Source organism: Cervus elaphus, chromosome 30 (genome assembly GCF_910594005.1).
Source record: "Cervus elaphus chromosome 30, mCerEla1.1, whole genome shotgun sequence".
NCBI classification, from domain to species: Eukaryota; Metazoa; Chordata; class Mammalia; order Artiodactyla; family Cervidae; genus Cervus; species Cervus elaphus.
The window spans coordinates 30046415-30066999 of record NC_057844.1 but is presented as its reverse complement, the minus strand read 5'-3'; the positions used below and the strand labels follow the sequence as shown (position 1 = coordinate 30066999).

The following is a 20585-nucleotide window of genomic DNA, read 5'->3' as shown; positions in this document are numbered from 1 at the left end:
CCGCCCCCCTGCCTTCCGCCCGCGTCCCGCCGGCCCTCCGCGCTCCGCGCTGGCTCCGGAGGCTGGAGGCGGGCGGGCGGGCTCCGCGGCCCGGGCTCCCGCGCGCTCTGGCCCGCACCGCCCGGCCGGCCCGCGGGGCGACCAGCGCTGCACCCCCAGCCTCGCCCGGGGCTCCCTGTGGGGGTCTCGGGGACCTGCCCCGGCCCCCTAGGCTGGGGTGTTCACCGGGCACCAGCCCCTTCTACTGGATCCTTGACCAGGAACGGAGGACCGGGTGCCCGGCTGGGCCTTGGGTGTCGGTCGGGGCACGGGGGAGGCCGTAGGGAGTCTTCCGAACCCCGCATCTTCTGGGGAAGAATTAGAGAACTCTGCAAACAGTGCTTGTCTGCTGCTGCTGTAATGCCCCTTCCCTTTTTTTCTTCCGTGCTCCTCGCAAGAGCATGCCCCCCCCCCAAAAAAATAATGTGATAAAAGTTAAAAAAAAAAAATCATTGCAATTGACTTTCATGGTTGAGGTGTGTTCAAGTTTGAAACCTTGGAGGAAAAATATTCCTATTAGCGTTCTCGGGGTTGTTGTCATCTCAGACTTTTTGTTTCCAGCCTGTTAAGAGGCAGTGATTTCAGATTTTTAGAAATGGCAGAATGGTGCAATTTCGGGAAAGACGTAGCGTCATTGTGCACTGCTGTTTCGGTAGCCCACCGGAACCTTGGCAGCCGTTTCTATTTGGACTTAAAACTCTCGGAATAAGGACCTTGACTGTGGACCCCTGGCCTGTCTATAGCAGTTCAGTAAGTGTGGGAAAAGCCAGTGAAATTAATTGGTAATTGTTCACACGCGTGATTAAGTAACAATGTAATTAAAAATGTTTGGGCACCTTGGGCAGCGAAGGCTGTAATTGACGGTGGGGGGCGCTACTGAACTTGGCGGGGATCTGCTTTAGCAGAAGAGTGCACTGCTGGGGTGGGGGGCGCCGGGGAAGGAGGGGAGGTTGGAGGGACTATGAGATTCCCGGCTGCATCAATTGGCCTGCTGCCTGGACGTTTTGCACCTCACCAAATGGGGTGGGTGGGAGCTGAAATTGGCGTTCTATTTATAGCTCTGCACTTTGTAACTGCTTTACTGGGAATGTAATATTTGTGTGTAATACATTCACTAGAGGGGCTGAAGTGCACACGTGGGTTGCTCTGTGGGTCTGTTTTTCACGGCAGGAAAGGGAATGTCTGCACGTGACAATATATTACCAGACATTCAGAATGAACTAAAATGTCCACACATTCTTAAGAGATGTGTTTTAGCCTTGTGAAGTTGTCAGATAAGCACAATAAATAAGACGTAAAACCTATTAAAAGGTCCCTGTGAGACATTTGGTTTTGTGAAGGGGATTTCATGGGTTGGTACAGACAGGAAGCTGTGTTCTTCCAAATCTGAAGCAAATCATGAGTTCCTTTTACTGTGCTCTGCTTTGATGTTGTGGAGGGACACGGAGAAGTAGAAAGGTGTGTTACCCAGCCTTCATATGTCTTAAAATCAGGATCCTTGGCCTCTTGTTGAAATAGAGAACATGATAGGAGTTCCAAGGCATGTGAACAATTCAGACAGCGTAAAAATACCTTAAATATTCCCTGATTAGGGGACCTGGCTGTATACTTTAGTTCTCCCACAAGCGTAGTGTATTCATTTAAGCTTTCAGAGAAGTCAACAAGAACATTTATTTTAAACCCAGACATTTTATTTCTGTTCTACAGACAAAAGTCACTGCAACTTCAGTCCTAAAGTCCAGAGCCAAGACTAGACTCAGAAGATGTATTCATGCCTCTGGGTCAGCCGCTATGTGGCTTCTTGTTGCTTTGAATCTCAGTTTTTTCCTATAAAACGGGAGGCATAGACTCGATAAAATACTAGAACTTTGCCATCTCTTACAGTGTCAACTGGTTTTCTTGTGGCAGAGTCTATCCGCTATCCCCCAAACCCTTAGATTTTTCCTGGCTAAACCTCTTAGGGGTCCCCAGTCCCCAGGCCACTGGTACTAGGCTGCACAGCAGGAGATAAATACCTGGTGAACCTAAAACCCTCCCTCCCACACCCCCGCCAGGGAAAAATTGTCTTCTACAAAACCGGTCCCTGGTGCCAAACAGGTTGGTGACCACTGTCTTAGATAATCAGCAGTGTTATGAATGGAGTTTTGTCCTTCAAATACATATATTGAAGCACTGATCCTCAATACGACTGTATTTGGAGATGTGCCTTTAAGGAGGTAATCAAAATGGCTCTGTTGTAAAGAATCCCCCTTCCTAGGCAGGAGATCTGGGTTTCTTCCTGGGTTGGGAAGATTCCCCTGGAGAAGGGAATGGCAACCCACTCCAGTATTTTTCCCTGGAGAATCCCATGGACAGAGGAGCCTCGTGTGCTACAGTCTGTGGGTTCACAAAAAAGTGGGACAGGACTTAGTGACTAAACCACGGCACAACAAGGTTAAAAGAGGTCATACGGGCAGGGCTAATCTAGTAGAACTCTTTGTAAGAGGTAGAGACCCCAGAAATGCTAACAGAGAAAAGGCTGTGTGAGGACACGAGGAGAAATCATCCATCTTCAAGCCAAGGACAGAGGTCTCAGCAGAAACCAACCCTGCTGGCTCCATGGTCTTGGGACTTCCAGCCATCAGAAGTGTGAGAAATCAGTTTCTGTTGTTTAAGCCCCCTGCCTACCCCACACCCCATAGTTTCTATTATGGTAGCCCTTGCCGACAAAGGTCCGTCTAGTCAAAGCTATGGTTTGACTAGTAGTCATGTATGGATGTGAGAGTTGGACCATAGAGAAAGCTGAGTGCCAAAGAATTGATGCCTTTGAACTGTGATGTTGGAGAAGACCCTTGAGAGTCCCTTAGACTCCTAGGAGATCAAACCAGTCAATTCTAAAGGAAATCGATCCTGAATATTCATTGGAAGGACTGATGCTGAAGCTGAAACTCCAGTACTTTGGCCACTTGATGAGAAGAACTGACTCATTGGAAAAGACCCTGATGCTGGGAAAGATTGAACGTGGGTGCAGAAGGGGCTGACAGAGGATGAGATGGTTGGATGGCATCACCGACTCAATGGACATGAGTTTGAGCAAGCTCCAGGAGTTGGTGATGGACAGGGAAGCCTGGTGTGCTGCAGTCTGTGGGGTGGCAGAGAGTCAGACACGACGGAGCCACTGAACTGAGCAGACTGGTAATACAGGGGATGAGGGGAAGGGTGGAGGAGTGGCGGCAGGGGCAGCGTGTCCAGCGGAAAAACATTTTCAGCAGCCCTTCAAACAGGGGTAGCCAGTGAGCTGTCTGCAGGGAGTTCTGAGTGCGTCTCTTGGTAAAGTGTATTAAAACTGACTGACCCAGCTGCGGTGCAGGCCTTCTGCCATTGTTTCCTCCTCCTCGTTGCCTGTTACGTGACTCTGATGGCTGGAGCTACGGTGGCCATCTTGTGACCATGAGGTGACCTTGAAAACAGAAGCCAGTAGTTACAATGGTGGAGCAGAAAGGACGGTACCACTTGGTTACCAGGTAGATGTGGAGCACTGTGCCAGCCCACCATTGCCTATTTCCACTCATGTATTGCGTGAGATAACAAATCTGTCTTGTTTAAGCCTCAATTGTTGGTTTTTGTTTTTTTTTACTACATGCAGCCAAACCTAATTCTCATTGTTACATCTGTGAAGAAGCTTATTTGAACCAATGATAATAGATAGTAACATTTATCTTCCTTATCCCTGTTTCTCCTGAGTCAGGATTATATTTCTTAGCACCTGCCAAAATTAGGGGTGATTTTCCAGTCTGAGCCAGGTATTGCTTGGATTCTTTTCAGGCAACGAATCAGACACTTTAGGACCCCAAGAGTCACTCCTGGCTCCAGGTTGCTTTGTACTCTTCTGTTTTGGATTTTTAAGCCCTCCTCTTTATTTCTTCAGCAGTACTCAGATATTACTGGCATAGATTTTAACCGTCTGGGTGGATTCTTTGTTCTTGGACGCCAAGCTGGTGTGGCCCCCTTGGTCACCAGCTTGACCCAGGAGTTTGCCTGTAGCCAGTAGTCAGGCTCTTGGGATGAGGGGGTGGAAGCAGAGAGAGGAAGAGCAGCTATTTCAAATGGGGGTGGAGGAGGGAAGGAGATGTCCTGACCCTTGTGTTCAGTTCTTCTGAGGGAAACACTGTGGGCCCGGTACTTAAGTCGTAATTACTGACCTCATTTGGACCATTAAGGGCCAGCTCTTTTTTTGCTTTTCATGAGAAACATTATTTATAACAGTTTACAGATGTTACAGATTTTTGGCTCCTTGGAGCAGTACCAAGGGCTTCCCTTGTGGCCCAGATGGTAAAGAACCCACCTGCCAATGCAGGAGACCTGGGTTTGATCCCTGGGTTGGGAAGAGCCCCTGGAGAAGGAAATGGCAACCCACTCCAGTATTCTTGCCTGGAGAATCCCATGGACAGAGGAGCCTGGTGGGGGACCACAGTCCATAGGGTTGCACAGAGTTGGACACGACTGAAGGGCTGAGCACACACACACACCTTTCCCAATATAAAGGAGAAGTCACAGTAGGCGTCAGGGATTCGTTAGACCTCTTATTGATTGAGAGTCTCCCTTAAGGCCACGTCTCAGAGGTCTGATCACTAAGCTGCTTGCAAAGAAACCAGATAAGTGCTGATTTGAACTACCAGAACATGTTAATAAGTTTTACATAGTCTTAAAAGGAAAAACTGTACTCAGAGTTTCTTCACCTGTTCAGAAGGTGTTGAGCATCTAGTATGCGCCAGACACTGGGGTTGTTGCAGGAAGAACCTGATCTAGCCCGCTTCTGCTCTCATGGAGCTCGCAGTCTTGGAAGGGAAGGTGACATTGAACAGGAGCACCAGTCTGCCCAGTGCTGTGGTGTTGTTAGGGCGCTGTGACAAATGTTTCAGGGTCATTGTTCTGTCGCTCAGTCGTGTCTGACTCTTTGTGACCCCATGGACTGTGGAAGCAGACTGTAGCCCGCCAGGCTCCTCTGTCCATGGGATTCTCCAGGCAAGAATACTGGAGTGGGTTGCTGTGCCCTCCTCCAGGGGATCTTCCCCACCCAGGGATCAAACCCACATCTCTTGTGTCTCCTGCATTGCCGGCGGATTCTTTATCTCTGGGCCACCAGGAACTGATGAGGCTTTACTGGAAGTCTGGAGCTGAGGTTCTCAATGGGGGGTGGGGGTGGTCACCTTGCCCCCCAGGGAATCCTTGTCGATACGGAGAGATTTCAGGACTGTCACAGGGGTTGGTTTGGCAGGGGCGCTGCTGAGCAACCCACAGTGCATGGGGCATCCCCTTCCCCCCTCAAAGAATCAGTTTTCCGGTCCAAACCAGCAATAACGCCAGGCTGAGAAGCCCTGAAGTTTCTCAAGGCAGGGCCTTGGAGCTCAGACCTGAAGGGGAAGCAGAGCTTAGCTACCATGGGGAGGAAGGAGGGGCCAGGACAAGGCTCTGGCTGGAGGAAGCTGGTGGAGAAAGGACGGGACTGGACAGGGGAGGGGGCTGAAAGTTCCATGGGGGCCTCGCAGACCAGCGTGGGGATTTTGGACTTGGCCGTTAGAGCGGTGGGGAGCTGCTGCAGCACTGTCATAGGCAGTGATGTGATTTGACTTAACATGTTAAGAAGCTCAAGCTGCTGGTTCTGTAGAACAGGGATGGACGGGGGCTGGTGTGGACCTAGGGGAGGGATGACTGAGGAGGCTGCCAGAGTCAACCTGGCGAGAGCTGATTACGAGTCAGAGGTGCTGTGGTTGACTGGTCCAGTGGGCCGAGAGGAGGGCCAAGGATGAGTCACAGGCTCCCGCTCTGAGTGTAGGTGGAGAGCAGAGCTGTTTACTGATACAGGCACTGATGGAGAAGGACCAGATGTGGTCAAAGGAAAAAATTGGTTTATTGTAGTTAAATATATATATAGCATAAAATGAATCATTTGAACCATTTTTAAGTGTGTAGTTCTGTGGCATGAAGTTACCCAGACGGTTTTCTAAAGTTTGCTTTTAATTTTAGGGGGAGGCGAAGATGAGTTCTGTTTGGACAGGTTGAGTTTGGGGTGCCTGTGAGATGCTTGGGTACCATGTCCAGTAGCAGTGAGATCCACTGATGGTCTGGACCTCAGGGGAGAGGTCCGCATGAGAGAGATTTAAGGGGAAATTTGAGTTCATTTCTTTTTTTAAAGAATAGGGCCTTGATTGACAACATAAACTTATTTAAACATTTATTAATACTAAAAATGTCTGTGTAATGAAATTGGAGAAGCAAACAGGCTTTATCTGTAAAGCTGATCTGATGTAGAGCAGCAGGTTTAACCAATACAAATGAGTTGAATTATCATCAAATAAGATTTGAATGCATCTCAACTATAGCAGTGCCAGTCTCTCCTAGGGATACGACTTACTTTCACTCCTAAAGGAATATTTTATGATCTTACAAGGTGATATGTTTTGGTTTACATCATTGCTTCCCATAAGAAGCTCAAGGCTCTTTACACATCACACTGAATTTATCTTCTCCAGATCCTCGAGGGTGGATAGGCAGGAGCTTGTTTGTCATTTATGAGTTGAAGGAAGCAAAGGAAGATAAATGGCCAAAGCCAGCGGGGGGGAGGAAAAAAAAAAAAAGACAGGTGTTCTGTTCCTTTGAGTGGGTGTCAGACTTTAGCACAATGGGAACACTTCAGGGTCTTAGAGTCTTGTTTGTTAAAATGCAGATTTCTGGGTTCCAGCTGCAGCTTTTTCTGATTCAGGAGAGTCAAGACAAGGCCCCAGGGATCTGTGTCTTTAACAAGGCACCTGCTGGCACATTGCAGAGCCCTGTTGGGACCATCCTGGCCCAGGTGTGAACTGGGACGGTCACTGGTGGTTTCTGTGCCCGTCTGTAGAATGTAAAGGTGGTTGCTGGTTGCTTTGTCTTAAGGTGAAGTAAGGAGCTGTTAATGGGGAAAGCAGAGTGTAGGGGTGAGGCCTGATACTCGGCATTCAGGGGCTCTGCCTTCTTGGGAAGGGACTAAGAGACCCCAGAATTGGAACTCAGAAGGCTTCCTCTGGTTCCAGTATCGTTTGGCAGATTTATAGATGCTACTGGAACGACTCTAGCGCCTGGAGTGTGAGTCCCAAAACCTGGAGCAGTGGGCTGTTGGAGCAGAGGGTTTTGGACTCGAGATGAGTTCCTGGAACGTCTCAGACTGTGGGTACCATGCATTCAGTGGCACTGACCGGTGTGCTTTTGGGGACCCACTTTTTTGTGTGGCTGTGCAGGCTTTTCTCTCGTTGGGGGCTCCTCATTATTGCAGTGGCTTCTCTTGTGACCCTTCCCCGGCTTCAGAGCACAGGCTCAGTAGTTGTGGCCCTTGGGCTTAGCTGCTCTGCGGCCTGTGGGATCTTCCCAGATCAGGGATTGAACCTGTGTCTCCTGCATTGGCCGGAGGATTCTTTACCACTGAGCCACCAGGAAGCCCTGGGACCCACATTTTATATTTCAAAACGAAGGTACTAAAAGTCAGGCATAAAACGAGCCCGACGGTTGACTGCCGAATGTTCTCCAGCAGCATAAAGGAGTTGGACGGAGCCCTGACTTCTTGTGTTTGCATGTTTGCTGGCCTAGACCCCTTCCGGGTGTTCTGGGGGGTGGGGGGTGTGCGCAGGGTTCTTCTCCCCTCACCCACGACTCTGCCTGTGGACCCTGCTTATGACTTCCTGGCCAAACTCTGTTTGAGTTGGAGTTTGCTTCTTTTCAGATCCTGAGTGGCATATGGGTTTTCATATCATCTGTTTAAATGAGATATGAATCAAAGAAGCAAAAGATCTTTTCCTTCCTAAAATATGTAATTCTTTCCTTTTTCTCTTTTCCCCGCTCCGTTTATTGTCCCTCTGTACATATGCTAACCCTCTGGCACGTGGAGTATATTGGTCCTGGCAAATGTTGCTGCCGAGTGAGGGAAAGTCTGCGTTCCAGACTCCATTTCCCGCTGATTTCTGTGAGGAAACAGGGGACGTGCTTCAGATGGAGTGAGAGCCAGTGTGAGCAGCCGGCGGCTCGGGCAGGAGGAAAGCAGGGTCTGTGTGCTCTCTACCTTGGGGGAGCCTTGCCTCTCCTGACTTCTCCCAACTGGCTGCATCCTTTGAAAAGGTTGGGAATCCCATGGAACACAGCGAAGGGGTTCCCGGCCCTGAATGCCATGCAGTTCTCTACCTGCTGTGGTGGTGGAATGGCGTTGGCGTCGTCCCCAAAGCAGGGGATCTCTTTTCCCGAGAGTTTACTGTTTGCATTTGGTCCCTGAGCAAAAGTCTCTAGCTCTTCTGTCCATCCTTCTCGCTGGCTCTTAAGGAGAGGGCTCAGAAAACCCTTCACACGCTTGCCTTCTCTCTGCCTGGCCACGCCTTTCTGTCTCCTTGGCAGTTGAGTCCCTGAGATGTTGGGGTTCCCCTGCTCCCATCTTGAGCATCCAGCTGTGTGGCTCTGGTTCCACCACGCCGCGCGGAGACTCCGAGTGTGGAAATTCCTCTCGCGCCTCTGCGCTGAGCCGCGCTGGGGACCAGGCCGTGAGGGGGGTGTTGCCACTTGAATCCCCTGCAGCAGCATCTCGGGAAGCTGGGAACCACGTTGAGTTCTCCCACAGTCTGCTCACTGTCCTTTATCCTGTAGCATCTGAATGGCGCCCCAGGCTACCCCGTCGCTCGGATCCGAAACCCAGAGTCACCCACACTCATCTTCCTGTCGGCCCTTCCCTGCCCTCATCCGCTCGTGGGGTCCGTCTCCAGACCTGGAGATGTGGCTGCTTTAACACCCCAGCTGCATTCTGGCTCCCCGCCTGCTGCGCCCAGGAGTCACCTCACCTTCATTAGGTCCCTTGGCTCTCGGGGTCTGGCTCTGTCACCCCCCTGGCCGGTGTGTCTGTGTGTGTGGTCTCCTCACAGCCCACCCCACATGCTGCCTCTGGAAACTGGTCTCAGGCACACATCTCAGCACGGCATCCCCCTTCTTAAAAGCCTCAGAAAGCTTTCAGTAGCACTCAGTAAAACCGGACCGACCCCTTTCAGGACATGGCCCAGCCATTCCAGCAGCACCCCGGCCCCAAGCCACACAGCACCCCACTCTGCCCCGCCGAGGCGTCCGTGCCCCGGTCCTCCTCCGCTCCCCCTCCGCTCCCCGCAGCGCCCGTGCTCCGGGCTCGCTGCACTATTGGACGTGCTTTGTATGCAGAAGCCTGTTTCCGGGCCTCCTCCTCTTGCGCTTGGCGTCTCTGCGGCCTGGCGTTGAACTTGCTGCCCTGCTGGTCTCTGCCCTCCCTCCTTCTCGGGGGCTCCCCGGGCAGCGGTGGCGTCAGAGGGCCCCCGTCTGCCCTTGGCTGTTGACACAGGACTTGTCCGTGGGGTCAGACCGTCACCTGCTTCGTCATCCTCACCCGGCTCCTAGCATAAAGCGTGGTGCTTAACTCGGGCAGCCCCTCTTTGATCTTCTGTTGAACACGCGAAAGCATGCATTAATAAAGATACTGACAGTGGCTGCTCACACCCAGAGCCCCCAGCACGTGCCAGGCAGGCCCCATTCTGAGCCCGTGTGGTGTGCTGCGTGGGCTCACCCCTGGGCTCTTCAGCTGCCTTGGTTCTGCCCTTCTGTCCTCAGCCCCGCAGAGGCACGGGTGCTCCCTGCGGAGTACCCCCCACTTCCCCCCACGTCCACAGCCCTGGAGACGGCGGCTTTGTCAGGGGAGCGTGAGGAATGCAGGTGCTTGGGCAGCCGCCTTTGTTTCTGTTCCTGCTGCTGCCAGGGATTATCTTCAAAGCAGGTCGTGGAACCAGTTAAATTGGCTGCAGGCCTTGCATCCAGGCCCCTTCGGAGGAGCTGGAATTAAACCTGGAAGCCCTAGGGAGCCGGGGCTGCCTGGGGCGGGGTTGGCCACTGAAACCTGTTATGTGAAGTAGGTCACAGCAGAGAACGGACCAGGGGGAGCCCTGAGCCTGGGGGCGCCAGCCAAAGCTCCCAGGGGTCTGCTCTGTCCCAGACGGCTGGTCCCGGGCCCCATGGTGCTCGTTTATTTCCTCCACAGACACCTCCTGAGCCTTTAGTCCTTCTGAACCTTCGCTAAACCCTTTCTGCCCATCCCACTGCATCCTGGCAGCTCTCCTCTGAGGGGGCCACTTAGCATCTTACTGTTTTCCGTGTTTGGTACTTAATTTGGTTTCTGTGGTAAAGGTTACAGGGAGAGTTTGGGAGGGTGAGTTGGCCACAAGAACAAAGCAGAGTTGCTTTGGGAGGCTCAGGGGTCTTTTCTTGCCTGGGCTGGTCCTGCTGCCTCCCTCCCCTGGGAGGATGGACCGGAAGACAGTTGATTAGTGTTGCTTAAATGCATCGCAATTAATTCCTCTCCCGTTTCTTATACACCAGGGCCGAGGCTAGCCTATAAATCTCAGGCCCGGGATTGCTGTAAAATTTGATGTATCTCTCGGGGTAGGTGTGCTCACACACATTCGTTGGCTTGAATTATCTAAAGTTATCATGAGAAAGGTCTTATTTCTATTGCCTGCCCTGATTTGCACTTTAAATATAGTTCCCTGTAGCAGTTACAGGAATGCATGTTGAAGATAGAAAAGGGAAAATTACTTTTTAAACAGCTGCTTGGCATAGAAGAGCATGATTTACCTTTTAGAATATTTCTCCAAGTGTGCATTAAGGCCAAGCTTTCAAGAATATTTCTTTCCCCCCACTGAATCTGGAAATTAGTATGGAGCCAAACAGCAAACACAGCCCCTGGCAGCCACCCCTCCTTGATGGGGTCTCCGCCTCCCTCCTGCTGTGGGACAGTCCCACTCTGTATTCCTGTTAGGGTTGTTGAAGGGGACAGATAATTTCTTACTTCACTCGCTAATTTTCCTCACTTTCCTCCTCTGTCAGCACCATTTCTCCTTCATTTCCACAAACTGCAAAAGCTGGGATTTTGTTGGTAAGGTGTAAGTCGCTGAGTTGTGTCCGGCTCTTTGTGACCCGTGGATTCCTGTGTCCATGGGATTTCCCAGGCAAGAATACTGGAGTGGGTTGCCATTCCCTTCTCAGGGGATCTTCCCGGACTAGGGATTGAACCCAGGTCTCCTGAATTGCAGGCGGATTCTTTACCATCTGAGCCAACAGGGAAGTTGGTAGGAATTCTGTCAGTGATTCATTATTTTATATTTGGATTTGTTAATGAGATAGCATATCCTGTGCCTTCAAAATGCATTTGGTTCCTTGATGATTTGCTTTATTTAGATTATGGAAATGCAAAGATAAAACCAACTAGTGTTTTTCTTAATATTCATCTGATGGGGATTATCTTGCCATGTTCTGATTTGCTCTTATGTGTGCAAGTAACTGCATTTCTTATGTTATTGCTTTAAATATTATATAATTTATTTCTGTCATGGGAAAAAGGAGTTTTTAATTTCATAGCAGAGTGATGGGGAGAAATAAGTTTTGTTTGTTCCTTGTTTTTAAAGGATATTTTAACTTTTTGTTGACATTTAGTGGCCAAGTCATCTCCAATTCTTTGGGACTCCACAGACTGTAGCCCGCCAGGCTTCTCTGTCCTTGAGATTCTCCAGGCAAGAATACTGGAGTGGGTTGCCATGCCCCCCTCCAGGGGATCTTCACAACCCAGGGATTGAACCACGTCTCCTGAATTGGCAGGTGGATTCTTTACCACTAAGCCACCTGGGAAGCCAGTATATTTTTTGCAGAGAATTAAAATCTAGTTTACCCTTCGCTCAGTTAAGCCTTGTCTGGATAAAAGTATGGTGTTTTTATTCCATAAAGACAAGGAGGATTTGTGGAATTCACTTGATTTATGGGGAGCATCTTTCCTGAAGGTAATTGTTACTTTAAACAGTAACACTGTCAGCTAACATTAGCTGCTTGTTTATGTAAGGTGATGTGTTAGTAGTGTTTAGGACCAATACATACTAAAGACACTTTTTCTTCAGTACAGTCTGTGTTCTGAAGGGCGAGGGCTTTTGTGTTGACACACTCTTCTTTTTCACATGGCCACCTGGCCTTGGCAGAAAAATGAGGTTAAGACTAACCCTGCTTATTAGTTGAGGAGTCACTGAATTTGTTACATTGGGAAGGTTATTTTTTCTTGGTAAAAGGAAAGTCTAATCCAGAGAGCTTTGACTGTCCATGCTCAGAATTAGGCATCAATGAGGTTGGGGGAGGACTTCCCTTGGTGGCTCCACGGTCAGGAATGCCCCTGCAAAGCAGGAGCCACAGGAGATTCCGGAAGATTCCATGGAGAAGGGCATGTCAACCCACTCCAGTATTCTTGCCTGGTAAATCTCATGGACAGAGGAGCCTGATGGGCTACAGCTGGACATGACTGAAGCAACTTAGCAGACATGCACAGGGTTGGGGGAGATGGATTTGTGAGACTCAAGAGTCCTGTATTAGATCTACAGCAGTTTCATAGGTTGACACACTGTTTCATTTTCTAGAATTCTGTGATGCTGAGGCCTGTTGATATGTTGCAACTTCCCCTTAAGATGTTTATTAATAATCCCATTTTTGGGATCTTCTTAAGGGTTTTAAATGTGTTTGCTAGTTTAGAGATAAGTAAAACAAGACCGAAATATTAAATACCCAGAAGCAGAATGTAAATGGTGTTTGATGTTAAATCTCTTCTCCCTCCTTAGAACTTTGTGAATGATTTGGGCTTTGCGTTTGTCTTGGAGGGTGTGTGTGTGTGTAAAAAGTGAATTAGGCATCGATCTCAGTGACCATGAATTAAGTAGGGGCACTAAACTCCTTTGTTCTACATGGTTGGCGATGTCACTGTAAGGAGACAGCCCTTAAATGATGGCTCGGGAAGCCTTTCATTCCTTTGTTCACTCATTCGATAAATACTTATTGATTTTCTTCTGTGTGCTGCCCGTGTTGAAGGGGGCAAACAGTACATAAAACCACATTCCTGCCTTCATGAAGCTTACATTAAACTAACATAGAAGACAAGCAGTAAACAAATAGCTGTAGACTGTGTCAGTGGTGGTAAGTGCTCTGGAGAAGAATAGGGCAGAGTGAAGGGTGGGGAGGGGGTGTCGGGGTGGGGGGCGCACTGTACCCTCTGGAGCCTCATACACTGCTACCTGGGATTCAGCACCCACAGAGAGGTTCATCTGGATTTTACCTGACTTCTGAATGTCATCCTGGAAGTGGGAGTGATTAAACCACGTTAGTCATTTGCTTCCGAGTGTGCGTATGTTTTAGATTTGAGGCAGTGGATGTCTGGGGCTGGGGTGGGAGGATTCCAGGCATCAGGATGGGTGGTCCTGTCTCCTGCTTCCGAGCAGGGTCTTCTCCGTTACCTAGAATCCTGTCCTGCCCACCCCCCATGCGCTGTGTGCTGCACTGTTCTTCCCTGGAATTGCCTGGCCAGTCCCTTGTACCTTCTTGCTCCGTGGCATTGTTTTCTCTTAGGAATGCTAATTGGAGAAAACAGACTCTATGAAATGCTTTCCTCTTAGCTTTTCAGGAGAAATGCACTGTAAAGGTATTATGTTTTTGTCTGGTTAACCTTCCTGACTGGTTTATCATTTTACTTCCTATTTTCCACGTGTTTCTGTCAGATGACTATCATTATTTTAATGTAGAGCCTAGATGTGTCTCTGGGGATATCTTTGTCTATTTACGGGCTCTGACTCAAGGTCATTCTAAATGGGGAGTGATTCTTCTTCCTCTGTCTCCCCTGGCCCCGTGGCTTGGGCCGGGTTCTGGTAACTCTCCCCACGTGCCTGGAGCAGCCTCTGCACCACAGCGCTGACCTGAATCCGCGGAGGCGGATGGCTTGCCCCAGATTTCGCTCCACTGGCTGCCCGCTGGGCTCTGGCAGGGATGTGAGAGTGGGAATTTGCACTTCTGCCCGGTGGAATCTCAGCAATTCCCCTTTGCTTTGGAAAGCACCAGAATTCAGGTTTCTAGGAAGTTGCACTCCGTATGCCTCTGTCTGTGGTTTATAGCTACAGATACAAATGGTATCCTCATTCTTTAGATGCACTGTTTCCTTCACTGGGAAGCTGTACCTGTTGACTTCACACCAGTGGATGCTCTTAGGTATGGAGAAAGGCGGCCTTCGGTACTAGTTTGCAGCAATGCAGCTGCTTTTAAAATGAGCAGAATTTATTCTGTTTAAGTATAATTTTTTTTTCCATTTTAAGCAAAACTGTTGAATATGAGACTGGATCTTAATTGCTGATTTTAATGTGCAAATGTTTCTTATTTCTCCCTTCCCCCCAGCTTTGGCTTTGGTTTCTGAAGATGTGAAGAAAGAGGCCAAACAGTCTAAGGTACTGATTCTAAAGTCAAATCTATTCTTGCGGTCTGAGATTTGTCTGTCTTTTCTTTAACGGGAGCTATAATGATTTCATCTTTCAACGAATTAATGAAATGTTGGTCAACATCGATTTTTGAATCCACAGCAGCAACTCACAGATAGTCTTGCTTAAAAAAAAAAAAATCCTTTTATAATGATTTCGTCTTTCAACGAATTAATGAAATGTTGGTCAACATCGATTTTTGAATCCGCAGTAGCAACTCACAGATAGTCTTGCTTAAAAAAAAAATTTCTTTATTAAGGCAGATCCACTTGGTTTTAAATTTTATCTTAAGAAAAAAGGTGTTCGGATATGGAGCTAGGCATTTTAGAAGTCTTAACTTGGATCCTGTAGACTTTTTCTGGTCTTACCACGTCTTAGGTTGCTGTTCAGTGGCCCAGTCGTGTCTGACTCTTTGAGACCCCGTGGACTTCACCTTGGACCTAGTTTTCCCAGCCTGTGAAACGTGTGCTGTGTTGGGGTCACAAGTCCCTGAGTGCACCTCCCCTTGAGGTGACATTATGTGAGAGGGTATCCTGGGGGCTGGCTGAGAGACCCCAAAGGTGACCACCAGGCTCCTTGTACGGTCAGAACCTGAAACGAAGACTTGGGGGACCCATGCAGAGGAAACAGCATTTTTCCAAATCTCAGAGCTGCTCCTCTCCCATCACTAGTTGCATTCAAGAACTGCATCTAAATTTTGCCATTTGGGGTTGCATTAGATCAGTTTAGCATTTGAGAAAGAGAATATTTTTAAAATATGAGTTGTTTTTGTCGCATTAATTAAGGCTCAGTTGACTCTCTTTTTTACCCCACAATTAGTATAAAAGTGTTTTTAAATAGAATGTTTCTTTTACCAACAGAGTGTGATCTGTTCTAACTATACCATGGGGTTCCCACACAAGGGAAATGAGGAGAATAATTCTTTATGGTTTTACAATTCTTTATGGTTAATAAAGCATTTCAGATGTTGGATTCGGTTTGCTTTTCCCAGTGGTCGTGTTATTGCTAAGCAAAGAAGATACTCGCATACAGAGCAGAGAAAATACACGCTTAGAGAAGTGAGTTGATCGAGGTCACGTGACTATTAAAAGGTGAAGTCAGAATCCACACTTTCAGACTCCTTGAATTTTTCATGCTGTAATTTTGTATTATGTTGTCACGTGTATTGTCACGTGTTTGGCCATAATGAAGCTCATTATGACTTTAAGGGTTATTAATAGGGAATTAAAATTTTGTATAATAGATTTAGGAATTATAGCACATACTTTCAAATATAGGTTTTTATTCATCTTTCCAAAAAAGGAAATACATATATTTTTGGCCTTAAATACATATATGAATATAAGTAGAGATAAGGTTAAGTCCTATATCTTAGTGTCATTTTTTTCATGCAAAGGTATTAAAGTCCTTGAAAAGTGTCATTAACCCCATCTGTGCTTGGCTACGGAGCCAAAAAGCCATTAATCCCCTGAGGAGAGGCAGTGATGAAATGTCTACTGTAGCCCATGCCAAGGCTGGGAGACAGAGGAGAATTGATTTGTCCAAGGTCGTCCAGACTCTGTCTGTAGTTGAACCCGAGACAGGACTTAAGGCCCTTGGCAATAACCCTGTTCACTGGGGTTGTCATTGGCGTATCACTCTCAGCACAGCCAGGAGCTGTCCCTGCTGCCCAGAAGGCCGCCCTCCGTCCTGCTCGCCCCACTGCTCACTGCAGTCAAGGGCCCTGGCTCCCGAGAACCAGGCCAGTCCCGCTCAGAGCTGGGGGCCTGCCCCAAGCCAGTCAGATTCCCTGGCTGGCATCAGGTGGCTCCTCACAGGAATCCCAAGGCGGCCAGTGCCCTGCTGTCCCGCCTGGGGCCTACCCTCTGGCCCAGGTGCCTCTCCTGGCTCCCGGGTCCCTGGCTCTGCTGAATTCTGGCCCACCCCGGCTTTCCGTGGAGCCTGCCCTTCGCACCTCATCCTATGTATGGCCTCAGCCAAGCTGTGAGGGTGACTTCGACCTGCCTTCCTCCTGTGCTGGCCTGTGACACTGGACCCTGTGGGACACAGGCATGGAGCCAGGCTCTGGAGCCAGACTGCTGTGGTTCACAGTCCTTCTCCCACCCTGACCCCCGGCGGGACACACCCATGCCTAGTTCCCTCATCTGTAACAGGACTGCCCTCACAAAGCGGTTTTGAAGATTGTGTTGTGTGTCTGCCATTTAGAGCAGAGCCAGTCCCTGTTTACATGTTTACCTGCTATGACAGCAAGAAAGGTCCCATGCCACCTTTCAAGAAGTTTCCACACAGGGCTGGGTGGTTAGTTGTTGTGATCAAGCTGAAGATGCCAGTTTAATTCTCTACTTAAAAGATTTCATAGCAAATTGTTGTGAGGCTTTTTTTTTTTTTAAATCTTCTTTTAATGAAGGATTTATAAACTAAGCATCACATATGGATTGCAAGTGTTCAAATCTCTTGTGCTTTAAAGATAAAAGCTGCACTGAGGCTTGTCTTAGATCTGTGTTTTTCTGGCTAGGGTAGGAGCTGACTGTGGGGTGGGTGCCCTGGTAGCAGATGTCTTTCCTGTCTAAGTAGCAATTCTGTTGACCTAGAGAACTTTTGACAGTGAGCACATTTTGATGGATACTGATGGTGTCAGAAACACACAGCAGAAGAGATAATAAAACAAACCACTAAGCCTTTTCACAAGGGAAGCTGGAGACAGAATTTTAAATGTTCTGTCAATTAGTCCATTTACTCTGATTTTCTTTCTCAAAGGGGAAATTAATGAAGACCATTTTGGTTCCATTTCAGTTCACCTAAGTCAGGCAATCCTTGGATGTTTTATTTTTACAGTTTACAAATTGAGCCATTTGAAATGGTCAGTCATTTCCTACCTATTGTATCCAGTAGTCAGAGCTGCAGTGCTTAATAACAGAAAACTGTGGAATTTCAGTTGATTTTCTTTGGTTTTGCCAAGGCATCTGGCAGAAAGTCTAGTTCCTGTTCCAGCTTGGCTGGAATCACTGAATTCAGGATACTTTTGTTGTAGGTATTATTAATACTTTTGCTGTTGCTGTTGAGTCACTCAGTCATGTCCGACTCTTTGAGACCCCATGGACTGTAGCACGCCAGGTTTCCTTGTCCATCACCAACTCCCGGAGCTTGCTCAAATTCATGTCCATTGAGTAGGTGATGCTATCCAACCATCTCGTTCTCTGTCATCCTCTTCTCCCCCTGCCTTCAATCTTTCCCAGCATCAGGGTCTTTTCCAGTGAGTCAGCTCTATGCATCAGGTGGCCAAAGTATTGGAGCTTCGGCTTCAGCAACAGTCCTTCCAATGAATATTCAGGACTGATTTCCTTTAGGATTCACTAGTTGGATCTTCTTGCAGTCCAAGGGACTCTCAAGAGTCTTCTCCAACACCACAGTTCAGAAGCATCAAGTCTTCTGTGCTTAGCCTTCTTTATGGTCCAACTGTCACATCCATACATGACTACTGGAAAAACCATAGTTTTAACTATATGAACCTTTGTTGACAAAGTAATGTCTCTGCTTTTTAATATGCTGTCTAGGTTGGTCATAGCTTTTCTTCCAAGGAGCAGGCCTCTAATTTCATGGCTGCAGTCACCATCTGCAGTGATTTTGAAACCCAAGAAAATAAAGTCTGTCACTGTTTCCATTGTTTCCCCATCTGTTTGCCATGAAGTGATGGAACTGGATGCCATGATCTTAGTTTTCTGAATGTTGAGTTTTAACCCAATTTTTTCAGTCTCCTCTTTCACCTTCATCGAGAGGTTCTTTAGTTCCTGTTCGCTTTCTGTTATCAGGGTGGTATCATATGCATATCTGAGGTTATTGGTATTTCTTCTGGTGATCTTGATTCCAACTTGTGTTTCATTCAGCCCAGCATTTCGCATGATGTGCTCTGCATATCTTTTAGTTTACTCTCAAAGTATGTTTCCATCTCATGATGCGTGTTTGCTGAGCAGTGCCTCTGGGGGAGGGTTGGGCATGCATTACTGGAAGGTGTAAGGAATAAAGGCTGGAAAGAAGCCAGAGACCTGGATTTCAGTCCTGGCCTGTGGCTAGAATGGCTGTTAGATGTGCAAATCCTGTCTAACCCTTTTCCGAGCCTCTTTTGTTTTATCTGCAGAAGGGGAGTGTTGGGTTGGATCGTCTCCCATGCTATTTTTAGAAAATTGTGGTAAAAGACACATAAAATTTACCATTTTAGCCATTTTGAAGTGCACAGTTTAGTAGTGCTAAGTATGTTCATACTGTTGTGCAAGCAGTCTCCAGAACTCCCTTCATCCTGTAGAACTGAAACTTGGCCCCCATTGAACCACAGCTCTGCATCCCCTCCTGGCCCCTGGCCCTCCACCACCCTGCTTTCCATCTCTGAATTTGATAGCTCTAGGTACCTCACATAGTGGTGTCATACAGTCCCTGTCTTTTTATGACTGGCTTATTTCACTTAGCATCATGTCCTCAAGGTTCATCCATATTGTAGCATGTGTCAGAATTCCCTTCCTTTTTTAAAAAAATTCTACTTATTTATTTATTTGGCTGTTTTGGGTCTTGGGATCTGCGGCACTTGGGATCTGTGGGATCTTTGTTGTGGTACACAAGTTTAGTTGCCGTGTGGCATGTGAGATGTTAGTTCTCCACCCAGGGGTCAAACCCATGCCCCCTGCATTGGCAGGTGGATTCTTAACCACTGGACCACCAAGGAAGTCCCAGAATTCCCTTCTTTTTTAAGGCTGATTAATATTCCATTGTACAAGAGGCCACAGTTTCTTTATCCATTGCAGTGCTACTTTAGGATCTGAAATTTTCAGTTTTCTATAATCCGTGTCTAGCAGCCAAAGGCATGGCCTGGCAAGGAGGAGCCACCCTGGCCAACGGGAAGCCAAGGGCTCCATCCCCAGGCTCAGGCCACATTCCTGGCCAGAGAGGCAGTGAGTCCACACGTGCCGACCTAGGATGCTAGCCCAGCTCTGGTTGGGCACATTTAGGGAAGTGGGCTTGAGCCTTCCAGTCTTCTTAGCGGCTCTTCTGAAAACTATGTGTTTTATCATCATTAGGTCAAGTGACACTTGACCCGGAGGTGTAGCAAGCAGATCAGTACATAATTCTGAGGTTCTTCTCCACTCGGTGCTGTTTCTACTCCTGAGACAAAGCAAATTTCATAAAATGCTGCTGAAGGTGGCCGCTCCCCTGTGTCCTTTCCCCTGTCTGCTGTTACAGTCCCACCTGCATCCTGAGAGGACATGTCTCGGTGGCAGTATCTTGGCTTGTAAGCTGCCGATGTTTTGTTGATAATGGCTCACGACTGCATTTCTTGTTGCAGTCGTGAGGGAAATGGAAGGATATTTGCCACCGTCCAATTGTCATAATTATAGCGTGTGGCGGTTGAAAATGGAAAGGGGCAATTAGAGGGAGAATTCCTTCTGCCAGAGGAGACAATGAAGATGGCAGATTTAGCTGCTGACACTCTGTGCTTTGTTGGAGGAGTCTTTGAGGAGCTGGTTTGATCAGGATCAGGTACATCCGTGCTCACGCGCCCACGTCCACGTTTCTGTGTTTGAAGCTCTGCGGCTCTGAGAGGTCCCTTCCGCGCTCAGGAAACCTTGTGAGCCCCAGGCTGACCCCCTCCCCCCCAGGGCTGCTTCTCAGGTAGGAGAGAATATGGTGGTGACATTGCTGATGGCAGCATGTCTGAGCCCCCCAAATGATAAATACGGTGTTTGGCAGAGCCCGTCTTCCCAAGGAATGCACAGTCAGAATGGGTACAATCCTGATGTGTTTGTAATGCTTACCATGTATCGATTTTAAAACAGTGTCTCCCAGGAACATTGTGAACCATTTTACACGAGAAGAAAGAGCCTCAGCTCAATTCGGTGACTTGCCCAAGGTCACGTAGGAGAGGAAGAGCCCCATAGGAGTCTTCTGTTCTGATGCAGAAGTATATTATTGCTGCTTTTCCCGCCTTCATTTTTGTCTGTTTCTTTAGGGAAGCACTTATAAGCTCTTATTTTCCATGTCTTTCCCCCAGATGTTAATATGTACCATATATGTTTATTTCATATATTGCTGTTTTTTTTTATATGATGAGATTGATCTTTTTCTCTTTTATTTAAAATACAGAATTTGGAGAAAAGTGATATATCAAAGAAAAATGACATAGGTGAGTAATGATTTCTTTTTTTTCACTTAAGAGTTGATATCCAG

At 47.9% G+C, this 20585-nt stretch overlaps 1 protein-coding gene across 1 annotated transcript in view; it reads left to right on the top strand.

Moving 5' to 3' along the window:
• The window catches only part of B3GLCT (beta 3-glucosyltransferase), a 113532-nt gene that overhangs the window by 754 nt on the left and 92193 nt on the right, over positions 1 to 20585 (top strand). The window contains exons 2-3 of the mRNA XM_043891758.1: positions 14293 to 14342; positions 20502 to 20541. Of these exons, the coding sequence (XP_043747693.1) occupies positions 14293 to 14342; positions 20502 to 20541 (90 nt within the window). The remainder of the gene's footprint in view (positions 1 to 14292; positions 14343 to 20501; positions 20542 to 20585) is intronic.